The sequence below is a fragment of the Nothobranchius furzeri genome, chromosome 1 (genome assembly GCF_043380555.1).
Source record: "Nothobranchius furzeri strain GRZ-AD chromosome 1, NfurGRZ-RIMD1, whole genome shotgun sequence".
Taxonomy (NCBI): domain Eukaryota; kingdom Metazoa; phylum Chordata; class Actinopteri; order Cyprinodontiformes; family Nothobranchiidae; genus Nothobranchius; species Nothobranchius furzeri.
The window spans coordinates 110,752,125-110,777,865 of NC_091741.1; the positions used below are offsets into that span (position 1 = coordinate 110,752,125).

General features: G+C 43.1%; 1 protein-coding gene across 2 annotated transcripts in view; it reads left to right on the top strand.

Annotated features, from left to right (window-relative positions):
• il1rapl2 (interleukin 1 receptor accessory protein-like 2) overlaps positions 1-25,741 on the top strand; it is a 713,182-nt gene that overhangs the window by 451,470 nt on the left and 235,971 nt on the right. For both annotated transcript variants that reach the window (XM_070553197.1, XM_070553198.1), the window contains exons 5-6: positions 6,327-6,513; positions 6,590-6,743. In XM_070553197.1, coding sequence (XP_070409298.1) covers positions 6,327-6,513; positions 6,590-6,743 — 341 coding nt within the window. The remainder of the gene's footprint in view (positions 1-6,326; positions 6,514-6,589; positions 6,744-25,741) is intronic.

Below are 25,741 nucleotides of genomic sequence, written 5' to 3' on the forward strand. Positions count from 1 at the left end.
GGAGATCGTTTTGGGCCGCTGCTGTAAAAAAAGTGAGGCGCGAACCGGAAACGCTTCTGCTGATCACAATTCGACAACGGATTATGAAAGAACGAATAAAGCTCGAAACGCGCAGATTCTTCCTGATGTAAGAGGCGAGTCTCTGCTCTGTTTTGGTTTTTTTGCCGTCGACATCATCCTAGCTCGCAACGTTCTGTGACTCTTAAAAAATAGTAAAAACAGTGATAAACGCTGGCAGCAAAGGCCTTTAGAGATCAGGAAATGGCTGGCAGCAAATGAGTTAAAGGGGTGGTTGACTTTGTAATTCTTATTTCTAATTGCAAGCTGAACATGAAAACAGTCTTCTACACCTATCTCCTGTGTTAGCTTCTGATAGAGAACAGGCAGTGAAATGCTAGGATTTGAAAATCCTGACATATCTATGTCACAATATGAATTTGCATTCATGGCCTCACCCATCTTGGCTTGTGCCTGCCTATAGGAAGGCATTTTCTTTGTTTGCAGCGAGGAGAGAGAGAGCATATAGCAGAGTCTTGGTGATAGTGACTTTGCAACATGGCTGAACGTGTTCTGTTAGCCAATCAGGAGCGAGGTATCTGCATGTCATGAATAATAATGAGCAATCATGTTGTTTTCTGCCCACCTCTGCACCAGCAAACTTCTGTATCTCAGAAAAGGAGCATCATAGCTTCTTTTAAAAAAATAAACAATTATGACTCATGACAAATGTACTGAATAAACAAGAAAAAACTACACATTTAAAGGAATAAAAACTCACAGTTGTCAGTTAATTAATAAGAAACTGACAAAAGTAATGATCAAAATTTGCTAAGAATAAGAAATAACACTCAGACATGTTCTTCTTGTGCATGCATTCAAATGTCGTTCATCACTCCGAGTTCAACGTGAAAATCTTCCTCAACCTCAATCGCTTGCATTTGCCACCAAAAGGAAATTTACAGGAAAATGGTCAGGTCAGAATAAGCCAGTCTATTCTACATGCCAGAGTAAATTAGTATTCATGGCCCTAACCACTGTAGCTTGTGACCGCAGACAGCTGTGTAGATTTTACAGCCAGGAGAGAAGAACACGTCTTGGCTATGAGAAGCTAACCGTTTGAAGTTGCATTTGCAACTTCACAACATGACGGCGGGAGCGTTCCTATTAGCCAATCAGAAATGATACATTTGCAAATCATGAATATTATAGAGTAAGGATGTAAGAGAATATCGATATGGCAATATATCGTGATTTTTTTTCCTGCAATATTACATCAATATTCAAAAGCCGCATATCTAATTTTTGGAAGAATTTACATGCAATATTTTCTTTCCTTTCAGTGCAATTCAAACGCAGACTGCTAGTTGGCAGGAGTGTGCCATGGGATTTATTTCCACCATTGCTTGAAATGTAAATCCCTCTATTATGGTTCAGAAACCTCATGTTAAACTTGTTAAGTATCAGTTTGGATTGTTTATTGAATTTTCCTACAATAAATTCTGTCAAAAAAATCACTAATAAAGTCTGATTGAATGTATCGCAATATATCATGACACATTGTATCGTGTCCTTTGTATCGCCAGAATTTCACCTACACATATCCCTTCTAATGAGTAGGGCTCATGATCCTATTGACCCCCCCCCCCCCCCCCTCTCTTAAAGAAGACGCTACAGGTCTGTGAGAGCCAGAGATTTTCCTTGTTTGAAGTGACCAAATACTTATTTTCCACCCTGATTTACAAATAAATTCTTTAAAAATCCTGCCATGTGAATTCATGGATTTTTTTTCACATTCTGTCTCTCACAGTTGAAGTGTACCCATGATGTAAATTACTGACCTCTGTCATCATTTTAAGTGGGAGAACTTGCACAATCGGTGGCTGACTAAATACTTTTTTGCCCCACTGTAAAGGATGGCTTGCCAGGGTAAGACGCTAAAGTGTTTGTTACGACCCGGCTCGTGGGACCACAGCATAAGGAGGAGGTTTGGACACACGGTGCGAGTTTAAGAGTATTTTTATTTTAAATCAGCCTCCAAAGTGTCACACAGGCAAGCACTCCCAAAGGTGCTCTGTCTGATCTGTCTGATCTCCCTCCAAGTTGCACCCACAGGTGCAGCCACTTAGTGCACATGCAGGCTGCAGACAGCCAGACCAATGACAAGGCAGAAGGGTGTAGGCAGGACACAGCAGCATTTGTTTGCAATTTGGATGGGTCCTTTGATGCTCCCACTGGCAGGGCCGTAACAGTGTTAATGAATGAGTGATGAGCGAATGATCAGATCAGTCACATTTCATTTCTCATAAAAGAGTATTTATGATTGGGTTTATTTTTTTCTTGTCAGAATGAGTTATTGTTAAAGAAGGTATCGCCCCAGGGCTTTCTGTGGAAACATTTCTTTGTAAAAAGGCAAATTAAAAATATTACATAAACGATGTGTCATCCATGTTAAAACACCACCACCTTTTCTTCTTTTACATGTGTTTTCTGGGTAGTTCTATGTGTTCTCTTTGGTTAATTCCATCATTTTATTTTGGGCTCACCAAGAAACAATCAATCATCTATTTCAGTCATGTTTCACCAAAAGTTGTTTTCATTGTTTGTTACCAAGCAACAATGCTACAGAGGTTTAGTCACGCCAGCGATCAAAAGTATGTCTCTAATACTTTCAGTTTTGTTGTTATTACGGAACAAAAAAGTCCAAATCTGTAATGATAGTTTATTTTTTAAAGAGTGAATGATGTCTGTTTGAGTGTTAAAGAGACACATGTGAGCACAACAGGAGCCTACAAAAGCAACCGAGTCAGTGGAGAAGAAAACAAGCGGCTGCAGGCTGGAGACAGAATGATGAGGAAGAGAGAAACTGAAGGATGGACGGATAAAAGGCTTTCTGGACCTCTAGTTCAACGCTCAGCAGTCTTAGTTTGGTCAATGACCCAAATCCCAATGTCCTTAGTAACACACACACACACACACACACACACACACACACACACACACACACACACACACACTGCATTGACGGGATAAGTGGTTTAGATCCACTTAGACGAGAGGTTGTGGTTAAAGGACAATAGGAGTGTGTGTGTGTGTGTGTGTGTGTGTGTGTGTGTGTGTGTGTGTGTGTGTGTGTGTGTGTGTGTGTGTGTGTGTGTGTGTGTGTGTGTGTGTGTGTGTGTGTGTGTGTGTGTGTGTTGCAGAGCATGAAAGAATCATGGATCAATGTGTTTCTTTGTGTCTTGAGGTGAACTTGAGGAAGAACACAAAAACACCTCCAACATCAGCGATCACCTTCAGTAGAGTTTAAGAGTGCGAGTCCAAAATCAGGCTGAAAGGACGTTTCCTTCACAGCAAACAGTGAAGCTGGGCTTCCTTGTAAATGTGTGCAGGTCAGAACATGAACATGTTTTCATAACTGCAGGATATGAACACATTATGGTATCAGATTGGGTCAATACAGATAAAAACATCGCGTCCACAACAGGTAATATATGCTGATCACAGCGAGTGTTGGTAGGCAGGATAAACTCTAACCAGATAGATAAGCTTAATCTAAACTTGGTGTTTAATCAATCAATCAATTGGACTTTATTGTCACTTCAGCCATATACGGTTTGTACACAGTGAGGCGAAACAACGTTCCTCCAGGACCAAGGTGCTGCATGCAACATAAATTTACAACATAAAATAACAGGGAAATCACTAAACTATCTAATTAAGGACAGAACAGACTGACCTAATATGACATGACCTCTCCAAGTAGGTAGTGCAAAGGAAAAACCCTAAAACATACTTAGTATGTAGGTGGTGAAGGAACAGTAAACATGCAAAAATAAAGCATTAGCTGGTTAATATTTAAGTCCAGCCTCCATGCTTTGAGGTAGTTGAGTTGAGCTTAGTGATAGAGTGTGTGTGCGTGTGTGTGTGTTTGTGTGCGTGCGTGTGTGTGTGTCGGAGTGTGTGTGCATGCGCGCATTTATCAGTCTGGTCCCTTTTTGTTGAGGAGACGAATGGCTTGTGGAAAGAAGCTGTTGCACAGTCTGGATGTGTGTGCCCGAATGCTTCGGTACCTTCTTCCAGATGGCAGGAGTGTGAAGAGTGTGAAAGGGGTGTGACCAATCAGCCACAATGCTTGTTTAGTTTGGAAAATGAGAAACATCATTTGTTCTTACTGAACAGAGTTTCAGACACGATGTAAAACATCTTTACTATCTTGTCTGTTGTACCACTGAACAGCCTCAGACTGTAGACCAACAGGGCTGATGATCTAACTGCTAGTCTTGATGCACCTTACACTAAAGTGTCATTTTTGCGCCACTGGGTTGTGTTTTTGGCCTTTGGGAGAAACCAGACCCAGAGAAAACCCAGGCATGCACGCAGAGATCATGCTAACTCCACAAAGAAACACAGCCGCTGGGATTCTAACATGTCCTTCCCACTGCAAGGACGCTGTGTCCCCATGCACCCCCATTCTCACAAACCTCCCGGAAGATTGAAGTTGGGCTCTGATGGCAACAATCTGCCGTCGACAAGCTATAAATCGTTCAGTCCGTCCAAATGGACCACTGTCTAAAGAGCGTCACTGGAGTCATAAAGCAGACCAAGTTCACCAGATCTTTTCAATACATTTCAGAGTACCTCTACATAGGCTGAAATTCCAGCGCCACGCCTACAAGATTTGCCCACAGACCCAGACGCACGGAAGTGCTAAGAGCGCAAGTCCTTACCGGACAACGCACAGCAGCGAAACTGTCTCCAGTTGCAGGAGATAGAAGTTAGTGAGAAGAGAGCTGAGCAGAATACAGCAGGATTTAGGTTCTCATTTCCTAACGTAAGGAAATCTCACCTCCGACTGACTAACAGCAACACAACTCTGCCACTGACTCAGTTTGATGTTTTATCTCCACAAATAACGGGTCTGAAGGAGTTCTGCCTTGTTGTGGAGTTGCTAATGTTAATGGTTGGCGTCTACTAGAGGAGATGTTCTCTGCTGTTTTCTGGATGGTAAACCAACAACAGCCTTCCTCATCACAAACCAAGATGGGAGACTCCATGAATGTTACGTGACAGTGTGATGTCGATCTGTCAAGACTTTCTAATCCTAGAGTTTTAGCATCTGTTTTCTATCAGAAGCTAATGCAGGAGATAGGCGTAGGAGACTATTTTCATGTTCAGCCTGAATGTTAAATTCAGAAAGGCCGCTCATATTTTAAAAATAACAATTTCTCAGTGAACTTGTTTTATCAAGTTTAGATTTTAAAAAAGCACCAGGCATCAAGGAAAAATCTGTTTAAATAGAAAAAACCATCCATTGTGAAACAATGTGTTTTAGCTGTGTTTGGCAGCTAGAGGTGTGCGTTCATGAACAAGAAGCGTTGCGTAAAACCGGAAGTGAAAACAGCAGCATAAGGTGAACATTTGTCAGCCACTAGATGGCGCCATCGGCTAAAAAAATACTCTGGACTGTAGCTTTAATTTGATCCCCGGGTGCAGTACAAATGGCAGCCCACTGCTTCTCAGGGGTGGGTCAAAGAAATCCCACAGGGTCTAAAAGTTGTTTTCCAGAAAAAAAGTCATCAGATGTTAAAAGCATCAGGTATCTGGAAAACCCTGGTAGACAAATCAGAATCAGATAAGAACATTTGGTGTGGAATAATCATGTTTTATCCTGAATCCTGATGCTTTTTGTCTAAAGCCTGCAATCTCGGTCCACTTCATCTAAAGTCTGTAGATGTTTTCCTGAGACCTAAAGAGGTCCTAAAATGGGTACTAATCAGAAGCTAATGTCTTTAGAAAATACCAGTGTGTGTAAGTAGTGTTATACACTCTTCTGTTCATTTCTCTTCTCATGAAACCACATGTTTAGAGATTGCACAAGCTGCCATTTCTCTGCTTCTATCAAACACCGTGGTTTCAGAGAGTCGTAATTTACCCCAAAATACCCACAACTGTGCCTGAGAGTCTGCACAGTATCGCAACCACGAAAACAGCACTAAGACTGCATCACACACACACACACACACACACACACACACACACACACACACACACACACACACACACACACACACACACGGGTGAAATGAGTCATGCCACTGTTGTTGTTAACTCTTCATTGGGTAAACAAATCAGCTCCCAACAAACCCACTCAGATTGATTTAAGAGTCCTTGAATCACCTTGGAAATACAAACTAACCACCTGTAACCCATGTTTATGAAAAACTTTCTTTTATATGTGTCCCACACTCTGTGAAAGACGTGAAAAATATCACTCAGGAGTGCTCCTTTAAAGTCACGTCTCGTATGTTGTGCCTGTGACTCGACAGGAACTCTACCTACTGCATGAAAGTGTCCATGTCCATGAAGGTGGACGAGAGCGACGAGGGGAAATGCTACAGCAGTAAGATCCGCCACCTAGAGAAAGCCGAGGTAACACACAGTAAAATGATCAACTGCCCTGATATCGAGGACTACATGGCTCCATACAAGCAGCCGCAGATGACCTGGTACAAGGTATGATCCAGTCACAGAGAAGCACTCGGAATGTCACTGCTGTTCTTGAATCTGCGCCTTCTGTGTTTCCTTACAGGAATGTGAGACGGTGGAATGGAGAAGCTCTATCTCTGTCAACACCACACACGTCTGGATTCCTGAGGTGGAGGAAGGTGATGGGGGGAATTACACCTGTGAGTTACAGTATGGATCCAGAGTGGTGCGACGGACAACTCAGCTTAAAGTTACAGGTAGGAAGCGGGCCGGGATTATCTGGGACAAAGCCTCACCTCTATATGAAAATTATTCATTTGTTCGTCTTATGCTGGCGTGACGGGGTATTATTACAACAAAGCTCAAATTTAGGTTCGAGTATTCTTCATTTTGCCCTTTACTCTTAGCAGCAGTTCCTTGAAAATTAAGTCAAGACAATTCAATAGATTTGAAAGCTCTGATTGATGATTAGAGCATTTCCGACATACTTCCACAGAGACCAGAGATCTTAACACATGACATATGGCAGGAATATCTGATAAGATTATCTTTAGAAACTTTACAGTATTGAGGCTTGTCCTTAAAACTGCAATGGAAAAACGGCAAAACAAGCTAGCTTTTGAACACAAACATGGTCACAGAACTCTCACCGCTACTGTTGGATATCAGCTCTAGGCCACACCCCCGATATGGGAACTCGCATTGCCAGAGTAAACAAGAGAGCGCTAAACTCCAGACACCATTTTCTAGGTCCAAACGTCTTTTGTTGTCCGTGACGTCAAATGGTGTTTTTCTTTTTGGGACTCTGGTAGTTTGCCCTAAAGCTGAAGTGGTAGCAGCCGGCTGTTTCTCCTTCTCTGATATTATTGAGCGGAGAACCTCACACACCAGTGGTGTTCTGTTGGTAAAGCACATAACGACCAAGGTAAATGCAGAAAAGTGGTGGCTTGGTGAGACCGTCAACCATCTGGTCCAATAATTGGTTTCAGACCAAGCCGTTGTGTTTGGCTTAAGTTTTTAGACGAATGTGAGAGAACCACTTTATCGTTTAATCTCCACCATATATTGGTAGCTGTACTATGTTAGACTGTTGTTAAGAAGAATGAACAAGAAATGAAGCTAGTTTGTTTTGCAGAGTAACTATTGTAACTTTAAGATTGTCAGAAGGGTCTAAAGATTGACATTAATGTCTTGCCATATAAAGGGCTTAAGACACAGACTTCTAATAACTACCCTTTGTAAAAAAACGTCCAACCAATCATTTAATATGTAACAGATCTCTTGACTCCAGAGCATCAATTCCTCTGACAGATATCTCGACTCAGCAGCACATCATTCATCATTACTACAGCACTTCTAAAGTTTCTTTGGTTAAAAGTCCACAAATGTATTCTAAAAGCAGAGAGTTCCCTTAAATCACTGTCTTCCTAGTGAGCATTCACATTGGGTCGGTTCCTCCGATTCCCGTGAAGTAGAATCACAGACTATTTTCAGCTTCAGTGACTTTTGACTTTACGTAGACTCGTCAGTAACATCTGCACTCTGCTGTTATGAGGCTGAATTATGTTGCTTTACCTTAACCTTTAGAGACTGTATCAACAACCAGCCTCGCCTTCAAATTTGATTTGAATCTAAAAAATGAATGAACCCATGAATCTAAAATAAGGTTTTGGTAAATTAGTCTGACACAGAAAACAGGCTTGGAGCAGCAAACATGTCAACAACAGCACGGCACACTTCTCAGGTCCTGAGAAAAGGTGGGTATTTTACCCAACGATCGATTGTTTTATGACAGAATAACATTAATATTTAACTTTACACTCAATTAAATCACAGATTTTTACATACACTTAGTTTATTTTAGTTACTATTTTCAATAAAAATGACTATGAAATGTATTCCATGAAACAAGTCAAATAAAACCCATGAAAGGATTATAAAATAACAAAGAACCCGTGAGGTTTAATAGATGGTTTGTTGTTGCCTGAAGACAAAGAAAGAAAGGATTATCTCGTCATGAGACCCAAGCGTATTATTGAGTTTCACGTCAGCGGCTGAGTTCTTCTCAGCAGGTAAATCCGCTTGTTTCTATCGGAAATGTTTTCTAAATGAGCTTCGGCTGAACTCATGGGGCTGGAGAAAGCCATTAAAGCAGTATGATCACGAGTGACCGGTCGTGTGTGTGTGTGTGTGTGTGTGTGTGTGTGTGTGTGTGTGTGTGTGTGTGTGTGTGTGTGTGTGTGTGTGTGTGTGTGTGTGTGTGTACTCCTGTCAGACTCATACCACACACGCCGACTGCTGTGAGGCCAATTTATCCTCCCCGTTTAGGAAAACAGAAGCTTCCTCTGACAGTGTTGTCTCGGCCCCGCCCTCCCTCCGTCTGTTTCCTGTTACGACACCGCCTCTACCTTGGCCTCCTCCAGGCTGGCCCGGTTCTCTCAGCAGCACATTCACTCACCGTAGTTTCAACATAACACTGAGATTAAAGCACAGATGTTAGCAGAGCCTCGAGAGCTGCTCTTGACTATGATGTTAAAGCTAACTAAAATACACGGCTGAATTAAAAAGGGTCGGCTGAAGGGGGTGTGTTGTAAACCTCACCCCCTCCTTCAAAGCTTCACTCTTGTATTTAAATATTTACAGCCTCTAATATGCTCCTGTACCTGAGGGGAAGATGGATAATCACTTGTGTTTGTGAAGCTGTTCGTAGCCCTGAGATGTTCTGGGTCGACTGCTTCTGGTACCGTTTCATTCCTGAGCTGAGTGTCGGTTGGTTTCTCAGGATGTTTGCTGCTAATATCTAATTCTTATAATATTTATGTTCAGGGGCAAGATAAATCTCTTCATGGAGATGTAATTTACCTAGAAATGGAGCGTTTCAGGGTAGTCCGGAGGTGCAGGCTCATCACAGAGACTTCTTCTGTTCTGACTGATGGGAGCTCCAGGTTTATCAGCTGGAGAGACCTTCACATGTCACTGACCCACCCTGCTGGCAGATGTTACCTGTAAGTTTCTTTCTCAGTCAAGCAGATGAGGTGTTTGTGTCACTTGTTTTAAGGTGTAAATGGTTGTGGAACCACCTGAGGAGGTCAGCTGAGGCTGCACGGTGGGTGATGGATAGATAACTCCAGAGGCCACATTCTCTGGTAAAGAGCCGCTTCACAGAGACACCATTTTATAATACTTTTGAAAATGATCAGTCTCAGTTCTGCTGTTGACGTTTTGCTGATGTATTTAAAGCAGCAGTACTCAATAGGCGGCCCATGGGCCACATCCGGACCACGAGGCCTCTCTTTGTGGCACCGAACCCCGCGCGCACCCCCCACCCCCACCCCCAATGGCTGACTGGGCGGTGTAGAATAGAGCTGAGGAAAATAATCAAATTATCGATGCATCGAGATGCAGACATAAACGATTCTGCATCATAGAAGAGTACCATAATCAGTTATGGTGGAATGTAGTTTTGTTGTTTTAACAGCGGCACCAGCGCAGCATCCACATCTGTCAGAATGGGTGTTCCACACATTTACCAGGTAGGAAACTTTGATCCACCTTTATGTGGTACTGCAGGGCTGAGCGCTGGAGTTATAACCTGAGACCGAACCCGAACCTAATCAGCCCGACCGGTTCTGTTGGATTTGGGCCGTGAATTATGTTAATTGAGCGGGTTGTCATGCGGCGCGCTGCGCTCGCTCGATCAGCGACAGAGAGAGAGAGAGAGAGAGAGAGAGAGAGATTGTCTGCTCACACAAGAGAGAGGATCGCAGGACGCTCCTCCAAACACACATTATTATTTTCATAATTTAATTATTGTTTCTTCTGGAAGCGCTCAGTCAGACCGAGTGCTGTGATGTCGGGAGATCCGGTCTTGGGGAGGGAGTGGGGTCAATGATGGCGGCTGCAGCGTGATCATCTGTCTCTTTTATTTAGGGACACAGAGAAGTTAAAAGGAGAGAGAAATAGAAGATAGAAGTTCTTGTTCCACTTTATTCTTTTGTTTCATGATGAAGAACTGATGTTAAATTCAGCTTAAAGAGAAACTGGGAGGAAGCTTTGGTTCATTTTAGGTTACAGGAGGTCTTGTCTCCTATCTGCTCCTCCAGAGACAGCATGGACATGAGGGTCACATGGTGAGGGTTACTCAGCTGAGCTGGAGGGGGACAGTGTTGTCCTTCTTTATATTGCAAGCTTGTGTGTTATGTGCATTACATCCAGGTAGCCATGCACTGGCATTCAGGAGACAAAAGAGAGATGACCGGTAGAGCTCAGAGGAGTTCGAAGACAGAAGTGAGTTAATTACTTGTAAGTAAAAAGCAGATGTTGAAAGAGTAGGTTTTTCTTGTAAATCCAGAGGGAGTCGGTGGTTTTCAGAGGAGGCTTGTCAGGTTCTGAGGGTGAAACACAGGAGAACAAGTTCAAGGTGGAGATGAGCACAGGTGGGCAGCTGAGAGCGGGACGTCAGTTAGAGCTGAGGTGGAACGAAGATGAGATCCAGAGGTTTGTGGCAGAGGAGTGGAGGGTGGTGTGAGAACCTGGAGGCACACAGGAAGTAAGGTGAACAGGCAGGTTGGTCATAGGAGATCTAGCAAAAGAGGTTTGACTAGCATTACCCAACATGGGTAATCATCCAGCGTTGTATGTTGTTCCAGGTCTCCTCAAATAGCTGACCTGGTTTATGGTAAACCAGCAGCAGCTGAGCCTGCTCCTAGGCACCGCCCACCTCCAATCAGGAACTCACAGGAGATGATTAGCTGCCACTCACCTAGGACCATGACGCCTTCAGCTTCATCAGAATGTGATCTTCAGCTCTCACTGGAGAGGTTTGCAACTATGTGTGAATCAGCTGGAATGAGAATCGGCTCCTCCAAATCCGAGACCATGGTCTTGAGTCAGAAAAGGTAGAAGGCCTTCTCTGGATCAGGGATGGGGTCCTGCCTCAAGCGGAGGAGTTTAAGTATCTCGAAGTCTTGTTCACGAGTGAGGGAAAGCTGGAACGGGAGATTGAGGGGCAGATTGATGCTGTGTCTGCAGTGATGCAGGCGATGTACCAATCTGAAGAGAGAGCTGAGCCAGAAGGAGACAAACAGCTGAAATGAGTTTTCTCCGCAGGGTGGCTGGGCCCTTAGAGATAGGATGAAAAGCTCAGTCAGGCTGGCCAGCAGGGGCTTGGGGTAGACCCACTGCTCTTTCACATCAAGAGGAGTCAGTTTAGGTGGCTCAGCCTTCTGGTCAGGATGCCTCCTGGACACCTCTCTGGTGAGGTTTTCCGGGCACGTCCAACTGGGAGGTAGAGGAAGACCCAGGACACGCTGGAGGGACTATGTCTCTCACCTGGCCAGGGAACGCCTTGGCATTTCCACGGAAGAGCTGGCCCAAGTAGCTGGGGAGAAGGAAATCTGGGCCTCTGGACGTAGGCTACTGCCTCCACGACCCGACCCGTGATAAGCAATGGATGAAAAATGAATTGCCTAAATAAGTGATATTCTGATGAGACTATTTCTTTCATATTGCTATCCTACAAATGTTTTTAGTTCTCTAAAACTAGAGCTGTAGCGAAGCGTGGACGGCGTCAACGGCTCGATTCTAAGAATTCGTCGACGTCAGATCCGGTAGTCAACGCACCACGCCCACTTGTTGCATCCCCAGGAGTTTGTAAATAGAGGAGGAATCTGCCTGTTTCTCCTCTGGTTCGCTCTCTTCTCCGCCTTCACTAACATCTCCGCCAAATACCGAAGACCCGGAACAACGTCCGTCCGCTACTAGATTACTTTCCTGTTTTGCCCGCCTTCGTCTCCCGGCAACAGACAACTTCCGGGGTCAGATGCACTGCTCCGTCTCTATAGCAGATGTAGAACATCACCGGGAGCGTTTCTCCCTTCATAAAGGAGCTTCTTTCAGACATTAGGAGAGCTGTTTTGTGGTAGCAGTCTCTCCTCCGTGCTGGTCTCTTTGCTGGGTATTTTGGTTTATTTAAACTTGGTAACTTGAACTCAACGTTGGTAAAGCTACTGTTAGCATGTTCGCTAACAGCTTCTTGCGTTTGGATAAGCTGTTACATTTTGGTTTAGAGTTCATCGTTTTTGTGGTGTAGATCTCCCTTTTATTACATTTAGAGTGTTGTGGGTTTTCGGTTTAGTTTAAAATATCACCTGAGTTTGGTTTAACCACCCAGTTTAGAGTTTGGACCTTTGGAGATCCTTATTTTGGTCCAGAACCCTGTAATCTTTGCCCAGTGGGACATCCCTACTTATTTGTACTTTTGTTTTAATTCCCCACAGGCAGAATTAGTTTTATTATTCCCAACCTGTGGATGGAAAGATTTATGTTTTTTGTTGTTGTCGTAATAAACCTGATCATCATTTTAACTTTTAAATCCTGCGTTATTGTCCCTTCCTTTTTGCACACGAGCCAAACTCCCCAGGAAGAGTCGTAACACCACTCGCCTCACGCACATAAGTGACCAAAACAAAGCAGCATGGAGACACTCCGTCTCCAGCCACCTCTCAGGCAGCAGCCTGCACTCCCAAGTTCTACACGTCACCAGAACATAACCAACCGCAACACAATAAAAGCAGTGTTATACAAAATGGGAGGCATGTAGTGTTTATTCTCTTACAGTGACAATGTATCAATTTTTTGGAGGAATTTTTTTGAGATTTTTTGGTTTTTATTAATTGTGCAATAGAAAAATAATCATTTGATTAATCGTCTAAATAGTCATTAGAATAGTCGACTATTCAATAAAATAATCGTCAGAATAATCGTTTTAAAAATAATCGTTTACCCCCAGCCCTGCTAAAAACCTGTTAGTTTTTTCAGTTGAGAATTCTTTAGTTCAGACTGATTTTGAACAACAAAGAACAGATATTGCAGCTAAAATTTTATCTAAAGTTTGGAAAAAAGCAGAATTTATGGAGTTTCTGCCATTTATAAATTCATCAGTGTTTTTACAGCTTCCTGTTCGGTTCCCAGGCTGCAGAGATAGAAATGGAGGAGGTTCAAGTTTATTTCTTCTAGACCTAAATGTCTTCTTCAACTTAAGTATTTACAACATTTACCATCATTTTGAGTCCTGGCTTCTGTTGTGTTATTGCTCCGACAGTAAAATCAGATTTTCCATGCCTGAGCTGAGTTCTGGTGAACCACAGGGTTCTGTGTTTAACTTGGGCTAATTTTAACATTGAACCCTTTCACCAGCTTGTTGTTGAACGCAGCAGGTGCAGGTTTCATTTGCTGCAGCACGCCGCCGTGTTCAGGCACAAATAAAGAAAAAACACTTTGTGCTCCTTTTCAGACTGCACCACCTGCAGAGAATAAACATCTGTTTTCTAGTCAGACGTCTTTGTTTTATACTCTGTAACATGCACAACAGGCAGGTGTCTGTTTAATGGAAAGTTTCTAAATCATTCAGATTTAGTCATCCTAGCTGCTTCTTCTGCATCGGTCTCTCTCCCTCTCTTCTCTTTCCCCCCCCTTTTTTTTAACTTTCTGCCCAAAGCCATTTTCAAAAACTCTCATTCATATTTCATAAGCATTGCAAAGTAAAATCTGTGTTAGCGAAGTACACAGGATTCAGGCTAAATTTAACTGCTGAGGGTTTAAGAGTGTGTGTGTGAGAAACAAACACAGAAAGAGAGAGAGAGATGCAGCAGAAAAAGGGAGACAATTTAGTTTGCTGCAAGATGTTTGTAAAATCACTGGAAGAATGTAAAGTCTAGTTCATTGTTCTTTTCTGCTGCACACCTTTCCTTCTCACACACTCACACTCACCTTCAAATCCTGCCTTGTACTTTTCGTGTGTCGTCCACAATCTCCATAAACTCTTTACCTTCAGTTCTATGTGTCTATGGCAATTTGTCGAGTAATTGCTGAAAATGTTGCATCATATTTGCTCCGTCATAATTAAAGTTAACGTGGTGAGTTGAATGCTGAGTGTTGATTTCAAACTGAATCCTATCATTTGCATGAGCGATCTGGCTTCCCCTTTCAGCAAATCTATTTAATATATCCATAACATTGAGATGAAACTCTGCAGGGTCTGTGATTCCGTGGTTTATTGAAAAAGAGACGCTTTCTCTAATTTCACGCTGATTAAAAGCGTTGTTGGAAGAGGACGCGGCATTAAAGCTCCGTCCCCCCTGTACATTGTATGATTGTTCTATTTGCCTGCAAATTTCATTCAAAGTTTGTGAAGATGGCGCAGCCGTATTTAATAGAATTTGTTCGGCCTCATCTGAAGGTTGTGGTAGTGGTGAAGGAGGAGGAGGAGGAGGAAGAGTTTGTCAGGCTAGAATTTATCTAATATCTCATTATTTGAACCATCGTCACTCAGATCTGAAAGTCCACTCAGATTGAACCAATCCGGCGTATGACTCATGATACAAAGAGAAAACAAAAATAAAATCAAAAAACTACTATAAACTAGGGTTGTCACGGTAACCGGTGTAGCGGTAAACCCCGGTAAAAAGTTGACAATAATAATAACCATCTTGTTTTTTAAAAAACTATATTATCTCGGTGGATTATCGTGGTTATTTTGGTCACAATAACCGTGAGGTTAAATTTTCACACCGTGACAACCCTACTATAAACTTGATGAATGAAAAAAAATATCCTTGGTCCTCTTCTTTTCTCTTTTTTAATCCTCACAGAGACAGAACATTGCCTACGATGTTAACAAGCCCGTAGGTTATCTGGAGAAGCACGTAGGCCATTTTCATTCTGTTAGTACTTTGCAGCCGAGTCAGCTGTTGCTTCCTCTGATGTATTTCTGGATGGAGAAATAGAGAGATAGAGTATGAATGAATCATCATATTTTAATAAAAACATTATTAAACACTTTATTCTGATTACTCACTAGGCCTCTGTGTAGCAGCGGCAGGAGGGCACGGAGCAGAGTCTTCGTCGCTGCTCACCGGTGGCTGTTCTGGCTGTGACGCCACCCCCACGTCATAGCTGTGTTGAGGTGTGGGTGGGATAAAGTCCTGACTTTCGGCGTATTGCTGCGAGTGGCATTCCTGATCGTCTCTGTTCCCTCCCTGTCCTTCTGGAGAAATAAGATATTTCTCCGCTGAAAGGGATATATCTTATTATTATATTATGTATAAAATCACTTACTGAGTTTGTTCAAAAATCTGTCTTAATGAATATAGAACTACACAAGAAAGGACTTCCTCCATTTCCTTAACCCCGATACAGCCAAACCTATATATCGATGAGCAAACCCTGCTCAGCACTCATGTAAGTCACTCAACATCACATTAGGGTAAGACAGCAACAGCAACACGCCGTTAACATTTCAAGGTTATAGTTCAGACTTCAGAGAGAGGAAAATGCTACCGCACTGACATGCTAATGCTAACTCCGCTAGCATGTTTACATTCCGCAAACCATAATGAAAAGCTTTGATGTCAAGTAAAATGGTCGGAAAACTCCCCTGAAGTGACAAGTGTTAGTGGCAAGTATTCCTTCCACTGTCCGACTATAGCCCCAGTTGACGTCAGCAGCTCCCCATCCCCACTGTAAACAGTGTGAGCGAGTTGCTGCCTCCCTTTCCTGAGGCGCTGGACAGTTTGCCAGAACCTCTTGGGAGCCGATCGATAGTCTTTCTCCATGGCCTCACCAAACTCCTCCCACGCCCGAGATTTTGCCTCGGCAACTGCCACTGCTGCACCCCGCTTGGCTATCTGGTACCTGTCTGCTGCCTCCGGAGACCCACAGACCAGCCACGCCCTGTAGGCCTCCTTCTTCAGCCTGACGGCTCCCCGAACCTCTGGTGTCCACCAGCGGATACGGGGGTTGCCACCACGACTGCACCGGCCACCTTGCGACCACAGCTAGCAACAGCCGCCTCAACAATCGCAGAGTGAAACAAGGCCCACTCGGAGTCAATGTCCCCCACTGTTCTTGTGACACGGTCAAAGCTCTGCTGGAGGTGGGAGTTGAAGACCGTCTTGACAGATTCTTCTGCCAGGCGTTCCCAGCAGACCCTCACTACGCGTTTGGGTCTGCCAGGTCTACACAGCATCTTCTCCTGTCATCTGATCCAACTCATCACCAGGTGGTGATCAGTTGACAGCTCCGCTCCTCTCTTCACTCGGGTTTCCAAAACATACGGCCGCAGGTCAAATGATACGACTATAAAGTCTATCATCGACCTGTGACCTAGGCTGCCCTGGTACCAAGTGTACTGGTGGGCATCCTTATGTTCGAACATGGTGTTCGTTATGGCCAAACTGCGACTTGCACAGAAGTCCAATAACGAAACACCACTCGAGTTCAGATCAGGCGGGCCGTTCCTCCCAATCACACCCCTCCAGGTCATGCTGTCATTGCCCACGTGAGCATTGAAATCCCCCAGCAAGATAATGGAGTCCCCTGATGGAGCACTATCTAGCACTTGTCCCAGGGACTCCAAAAAGGGTGGGTACTCTGAACTGATATTTGGCCCATAAGCACAAACAACAGTCAGGACCCGTTCCCCGACCCGAAGGCGCAGGGAAGCTACCCTCTCGTCCCCCAGGGTAAGCCCCAACACACAGGCAGAGAGTCTTGGGGCTAACAAAAAGCCAACCACAGCCCTCCGCCTCTCACCCCGAGCAACTCCAGCAAAGGAGAATATCCAACCCCTCTCAAGGACTTGGGTTCCAGAGCCAATGCTACGTGTTGAGGTGAGTCCGACTATATCTAGCCGGTACCGCTCAACCTCTGCCACAATCTCCTGCTCCTTCCCCACCAGTGAGGTGACGTTCCATGTCCCAAAAACCAGTTTTCTTGTCCGGGGATCGGACCGCCAAGGCTCCCGCCTTGGTCTGCCACCCGATCAACACTGCACCGGACCCTTCATGTTCCTCCTGCGGGTGGTGGGTCCACAGTTGGATGAGCCCATTTATCCAGTTCGGGCTGGGCCCGGCCAGGCCCCATGGGCAAAAGCCCGGCCACCAGGCGCTCGCTCATGGACCCCAACCCCAGGCCTGACTCCAGGGTGGGACCGCGGTAACCCTCCGTGCCGGGTACTCCGACTCCTTGATAGTTCATCCATGAAAGGTCTTCTGAACCGTTCTTTGTCTCACCCTTCACCTAAGACCAATTTGTCACGGGAGACCCTACCAGGGGCACAAAGTGCCCCAGATAACATAGCTCCTAGGATAATTAGGGCACTCAAACTCCTCCACCACGATAAGGTGACGGTTCAAGGAGGAGTTTGACTTAAGGTGGTTTGGGGAAAGGTCATAAAGGTCAAAGAACAATAGACCTGTCAAAAATTGTGATGAAGGGTGGTTTCTTCATCTCTCTTATGTGTGAGCATGAGGGAGGGAGCGTGTGACTGTTTTTGTGTGTAATGTATATGTTACACCCCTCCTGGCCTAGGAAGGACCAGAAGGGGCAACACAAGTGTGGTGGGAGCAGAGTAGGGGACTAGGTATTATCTAACAGGAATTTTATTAACAAAAAGTGCCTCTGTAAATAAACACTGAAATGGCGAACTCAACAAAAGGGCAGAGGTCCACTTTAGTAAACTAATCCTAAAAGAATATTAAAGCAGTCCAGCAACTACGGCTCAGCAAGGAGCCAGCATTTTACGCTCTCTTTTTCTCAGTGGTTCCAGGTGATCCTCTCCTGGCAGCTTGGGTTTTGTCAGTGGCAAGTTGAAGGTGGTGGATAGGGAAGTCTTCCCCCTCTCTTTGTCACTTGGAACAAGTTTCCTTTTGTCTCCGAGTGCACCTTACTTATTTTCTTTCTGTCGTCTTTGACGTCATCCTCTGTTCTTCTCTCCTCTCTCGTTGTTGTCGGCCTCCTCCTTTGTCTGCCTCTTTCTTTCCCACTTCTGAAGCTCTCAAGTGAACTGCAGCCACTCCCTTTTGTAGAGGCATGAGGGGTGATTCCTGATCGGTTGCTGCTGGTGTCTGCAGGCAGGCAGGTGTGGAGGAGTCTCAGCGTGCCCCTCTCCGTGGTGCTATCCTCTGAACAGCATAGAGGGGCAAGAGCTGGAGGGTCCTGAATCAGGATGAGTTGAACTGCTTTTATATGACTTCAGGAACTCAGGACTCACTACAATACATGTCAGGTGGGGTCTTGGACTCTTCCCCTCTCCTGGGACATCTTGTGTTGCTACAACATCTTTGCCTACGCTCCCCCTGCCACTTTTACTGCTGGTAGGTGGTGCCTTCTAAAGCAACTAAATTACTTCTTACCAGTATTTTTGTCAGGGTTTAGATTGCCATTTATCAAAGTGATTTATTATCTTTCTTCATCTTTTAATTTTGTCCATCCAGGCTACAGTCCTCAACATCAAATTGATGGAAAGCCACCATAAAATCGAAGCATCCAGAGTGTTTTAACATGTACTGGTTTTGTTTTCCACATCAAAAGTAACATCACAGATGATAACATGCTGAAGGTCCTTGTGGCGACATCACTAAAACACAGTCAGAGCATTGCAGAGATTAATGATGCATTTTTGACAAATGTCCTCAAAATAACCTCAATTTTAACTCAATATTCATGCAAATGTATGTTTACACCAACAGAATCCGTGTCTGGCTGCTGACTTTCGGCTTTATGCTTACTACAAAAAGTATTATGACAGGCAGCTCTGAACCAATTGTCAATAATGCTTTGAAGATTATTAGTCTTTTTTTATCCTTCAGTGTTTTTCACAAACATAGGACAGCATAATAAGAGAGTTGACACACACCATTGAACCAGTAAGGCATAACAATGAGACATCTGCTATATCTTCCTTATTCCTAATGATTCAGTCATTAATGTTTTCATGTGGATGAGGATAGAAAAAACATACAAGGTGTGGGCATACAGCATTTATTTTAGTAAATGTTGTTTTAGTTTCTGATTTAAAGAGTAAGTGTTCTGTTTTACCCGCGCCTCTCTTTATGCATTGTTGTTATCTCGTAAACTTGCATTAACTCGCAAGCAACTTTCCGGAGACGTTCTGCATATTACACAGTCATTGGCAGTCCACCTGGAAGCCACATGGATGTTGAGCCGCATCCGTTCAGCACTCGGTATACTGTAAATACGGCTTTAGGCAAACGGTGGTCACACCAGATATTGACTGTTTATTTAATGTCCCGACCCCCACCCCCCTCACACCAATACAGTAAAACTGCACTTTCTACTTTGGTCAGCCTTAGAGTTCAGCTCATGCCCAATGGTATTAAAATGTTGTGGAGTGTAAATAGGTTTTATGTTTATTCTGTGGGTTGTAATACCGTATTGACACGAATATAAGATGAGTTTTTTTTTCATTGAAAATAATTTTAAAATGTGGGGTCGTCTTATAATCGGGGTCTAAGCATTTACACATGCTGATATTTGTCTGGGGTCATTACACGCCCATAACAGCAGAGGGTGCCAGGCTGTGTGTTCTCAACAGGAGAAAAAATGGAAACGGGAGGTCCGAAGCAGAGTGGACCGAAAGTGGGGCAAGTTAACATATTAAGGCAAAGTTATAAGAATTTTAAGATGACAGTGGTCAATTAAGCAGAGGCGCCAAACATTGCATGCATGGATGCCTTGGATGGCAGTAGGGATGAGCGAGTACACCACTATCTGTATTTGTATCTGTTCAACCAACTAAATTATCTGTATCTGTACTTGGAATGGGCGTGGCATAACCCAGAAGTGGGCGTGGTTTACATCAATACATTATTTTAAGTCTGAAATTGATATGGATTGATCAGAAGTTGATATGTGTGTTGTTTCTTTGAAAACTATTTACAGAGCAGCCTCAGAATTGAGATTAATATTTTTGATCACAATAGTAAAGGAACTATTGCAGAACAAGTGTTTCAATAAAATCAGAACATTAATATTTAAGTGCATGGATTAATACATCTGAACTCATGCAGTAGGAATAAGGAAATATGAAATGCTAGAACCAGACACAACTTCATATATTTTTTTAAATTTTTATTTGATTGAACTGATTTTTTTCTTAACGTTCTTGGCATTTCCCCACACAAAGTTAAACAAAACAATGTTGATTGAGGTGTGTGTGTGTGTGTGTGTGTGTGTGTGTGTGTGTGTGTGTGTGTGTGTGTGTGTGTGTGTGAGATAGAGAGGGAGAGAGATGGAGTTAAAAATAATTAAAAACCCAACCGGAGCAGAGGTAGAGACACAGCACGTCAGCTCTGTCTTGTCAAATGCACCATGTAACTAACATGATGTCAGTTACGAAAAAAGTAACTTTAAATATTCAACCGAAAAAGAGGCGAGCTGAAGAAAACCTAGGGAAAACTGAAGAAACGTGAGCAACAGTGAAGCAAGCATAGCGAGATCCGTTACTGTCTGTGTGTGTGCGTGGATGAGCCGGACGGACTGCGCTCCCGGCTGGCTAGAGAGTTTTGTGTGTGGGGAGGGGCGGGCGCTCTATGTGACTGGCCAATCACAGAGCGTGAAGACAGTCAGTTACCCAATGAGGATTTTCCTTCAGCATGATTACAGATATTTACGAGGTTTACTCGTGTCATGCTCGTATTCGTCAAAAATGCTTTATCCGTACCGGATACTCGTATCAGACGAGTTCCCTAGATGGCAGTGAGATGATGTTCAGTGGGAGGAGCCGGCAGGTGTGGCGATCTGATGGTCCACCGGGACCGCAGCAGCATGAGTGAGTGAGAACAGCAAGGCAGAGGATGTCTGAATAAAAGCCTCATTTGACTTTTGATTTAACATGTCAGCAAAGTTCTAATAGTTTGCATTAAAATAGTATTTTTGCTCAGTGTTTGTTCCCAATTTTTCAATAAAAATTGTTTATTTAAAAAGGTTTTTTTTTTGTCTTTTCCTCAAGTCTTGGAAAGAAGGGTCACTTTATAATCGGGGTAGCCCTATATTTGGGTACAAATTTTTCTTACAGGTCATTGGAAACTTTGGAGATCTGAACTGTAAAGCCGAGCATTCACTGTGCCACTTTTTCCACTCATAGCGTTCAGCTTCAGCTCAAATTGTGCGACGTACTCGCAGAGCTAACCTCACGAGTCAGGTGCTCACACTGTATGACCCAGTTCTTGGATGCAACCTGGTTGCTCACTCTGTACGTCTGGTAACAACACGTCGGACATACAAACATGCTAAAAATAGCAGTTTTTACATTTGTCATTGTTGTCTGTTGTCCTTCGGAAGTGTTGAAGGAGAACAGACAGGGATTTATGGGGGTTGGAGGAGGAAGATGAAAGAAAGAAAGTAAATCAATGTTTTATAAGTTTCATTTGACATAAACAAGTGTTCTTGACAACTTTGTCATGTGCAAGAAAAAAAGTGCATAAATAAAAACGAATGATATGTGTTAACAGAGAATAGCTGGCGAGCCGTGCTGATGCATGTTTGCACATGTGCCGTGAGCGGTCCTGGTACTTTTTGGGTCGCAGCAACCTCGCAGCGCCACTTCCAAAGTGCAATACCCTCATGAGGGATGAGCAAAATATCAAATATGCCAGAAATTCGTGCAAGCTTACTATTGTGGATCGGTAGCTGTTCTCGTGGTGTTAATCGCCTCTCGTGTATACTCAACACATTCTCACACACAAAGCGGCTAAAACTGATGAACGATGGCCAAGCGTTTGTTTCCGTAGCGTTGGGAGGTGACACGTTGTGCCAGAGCATTGCTTTTCGACGCCCGCGGTAAAATGGAGATTTCATTGAATTGTGACCTTTACCCTCTTGCAATTTAACCTTCCCCTCAACCCCATACTAACCTTAACCCTCTAGAGGTAGGCGTTGCAGATTTGCAATGTTAAAACCTACCTACCTGGTTCCTCCACATGCGTATTTCATGAGCATTTTTAACTCAGAAGTACTCCTGAAGGACTTAGTTGTTCGTCCTTTTATCAAAACTTATTTTGAGTTTGAGAGGGTTAACCCACCTGCGCATGTAAAACTTTGATTCTGGTTGTATCATTCCTTTCAAACAACATGGAATAAGGTTAGGATGGGGTGAGGGGAAGGTTGAATTGATAGAGGTTTGGGGTTAAATGTCGGTGAAATCTCCATTTTACCATGGGTGTCAGAAAGCAACGCCCTGGCACAACGCGATGGGGCTCCCAACACGTCAGAAACAAACGCTTGGTCACCCTTCGTCAGTTTTAGCCGCTTCGGGTGTGAGAATGTGTTGGTATACTACACGACATTCAGTGCAAAACTCGCCCCAATTTTGTAGATTCTCACAAGAGGGCAAAATCGACTCAAAGACGTGAAAAAGGTCGTACAGTGTACGTCTGAATGTTATAATTGGTGTTCTGCCACCACTGTTAGGATCCTCCCACTCGCTGACGTCGTTAGGTCCGTTTTAGGGGGGTTTCAGCCCCTCTAAAATAATCACAAGCCCCCCTATCATTTTGGTTTATTTTATTTTTTCAGTTAACTTTTTTTATTTGTTCACATCTACATGCTCAACACAATCACGACACGTGTAGTTGGTACATGAGTTTTTTTTTAGTCTGAAACAGAAATAATAATTAATGAATATAGAACTACACCGTCGCACACAGGAAGTATCAAGAAAGGACTTCCTCCCCTTAAGCCCGGCAGCTTTGTTGACAAGTCAGGGGCAGGGGTTATACAGCAAAACCTTTATATCGATGAGCAAACCCTGCTCAGCGCTCTTGTAAGTCACTCAACATCACATTAGGGTAAGACAGCAACAGCAGCACACCGTTAATATTTCAAGGTTATAGTTCAGACGAGAGAGGAAAATGCTACCGCACCGACATGCTAATGCTAACTCCGCTAGCATGTTTACATGCCGCAAACCATAATGAAAAGCCGCGCCATAGTTAAATGGTCGGAAAACTCCCCTGAAGTGACGTGATTAACGAGCCAGCCATTTCATTGAGTGACTTAGTGCCACCAACTTGAGCGTACAGTAATGAGTCTGCACAAACAGAACTTGCTCTGCGCTTGTGTGCAGCAGCTGCAGCCCTCTGTGGGCTCAACTCTGTCTCTGCGATGCAAATCTCTCCCTGCTCTCCTCAACAAGTAGCCTCTCCAACAGTCAGTCACAGACAGCTCTGTTTTATCCAACCAAAGCATGTCCAGGAAACACTGCTTTACAGAAAAACACCCATTTAACAGCTTATTGAACTGCTTTCTGCTGCTGGTTAGCTACCATTCACCATCCACTGCCTGCAAGATACTTTGTTGTAATTCATGTGTCATGATTAGGGTGACCATATTTGACTTCCAGAAAAGACACATTGCCTATTCCTAAAACTGTTAAATTGCACTGTTTTCAGTTAAAGAGGACTTTTAATTTCAACATATAAAGTGTTTCTTCTCTGTTTGGTTAGACATAAATGAGCCCTTGATGTGTAAAAGGAAGTGAACAGTGGAAATGTCCCAGGAAAAGAGGAGGGTTAATCAACCTAATTAAATATAATTATATAAAGTCCTCTTTATCTGAAAAAAGTGCAATTTTCCTGGCAGTATTTCCTGGACATGCTTTGATTGCATAATGGAGAGCTGTCTGATTGGCTGACGGAGAGGCTACATTGCTTTGTAAATTGCAAATTGAGCAACAACAGGGAGATTTGTGCAGGCAGAGACGGAGTTGAACATGCAGAGAGAGGGCCGCATACGACGTTGTGCTCTTGCAGATTGATCACTGCACGCTCCAGTTGGTGGCACAAAAATCACTCCACACTAAAAACCTGAATCAGAATATGGCTGAATGTGTATATTATTGACCGTTTTTCTATATTATATATTTTTTCTATAATATATATATTATACTATAGGTACATATATGTATCTATAATATAGTAAACAGCCAGTTTTATATATGTCACATATATTCAAAAGCTACATCAAAACATATATTAAAACCTATATGTTTATATGAATTCTTTCCATGTGGGTTGTCAATTGCTTAATATTTCCTATGTTTACCTATGGTAAAGAAAGGAGATGTTGTACCCGTCTAACTTTAACATAAATTTTGGCAGCTTAATGTGACATTATGGACAATGCCATCATCATGAGCAACCAAACATGGGCTATATTAGGCTAACAGTTGTCCATATTCTGTACCATCTATCCACCAATGGCTGTTTCAGTTATTGTGAGTGAAAACTAAATGGCTTAGTAGCATTTGTCTTGGCATTAGAAATTGAAAATGTTTTTCAATGTGTTGGCTCGATGGATATACGAAGATTTTTTTAAGAGAGTGAGTGAGGAACAGGAGAGAGACCAGGTGGTTGAGGCTGAGGAGATCTGCATGGCCAAGGTCAGTGATCTACAGCGAAAACAGGGGCGAGCGCATCGTTATGAGCATTTACCTGAGCACAAAGTTCCCAAGCAGAATTGAACAGTTTTCTATTTAGGAGTGAACATGTAAGAGAACTTGAGAAAAAAAAACTATAATTATCATCTGGCCTGCAACCTTATGTCAAGTTGTATCTGTATAGTTGACTTTCTGTATTATAAGTTCTACTACTTGCTGGATATTTTCATATATACTGTTATTTTGTCTTGTAATAGTTAATTATATACTCCTTTATTCCAAATCATAGCAGTGTTATTCATATATTAAAACTGTCAACTGCACACTCATTTGGCAGAATAAAAGTTTGACAATTATTCATTTGTTCTTTGTCACATTTCAGTAACATTTATAATTAAACAAGTTGTAATTAAACAAATTAAATAAATGACTACAACATTTCCCCCTGTTAAGTGCAGTAGACTGAAATGAATAGCTTTATTTGGAAATATAACATATCAAATTTTTAATGGACTTACATAAAATCTTTCTTCAACATAGACCCCACTAATTAACTGATTAAGTGTTATTTTTTATAAAAAGAAGAGAGAAAATGCACAAAAGTAGGAAAGGAAAGGAAAGTGATAAAATAATAGGTTTTGTTAGATTTTCTTCAGATAATGAATTAATTGACAACGTTTTTGCAGGGTGTGACAAAAAACGTTCGAGGTCAAGCTCCTGGGGCTAAGCCCCCCCCCATATCTCAATCCTAGTGACGTCCATGCTCCCACTAATGTCCCATTGTTCCCATTTTCAGACAGTGCTGTGGAATGGAAGTATCTTGTCTCATGGGTGAAGTTATTTACCTTAGTGGGAAATTTGAGGTGATCTCATTGATAAAAGCTGAGGTCATACAGTTTGAGTCACTTCCTAGTAACCAGACCTCTGTTTACAGTAGGCGTGGAACAAAGGTTTCTTTCATTCAACATTTCATTCTTTCTTTTACATATATTTACACAACAAAGCCCAGCTAACAGC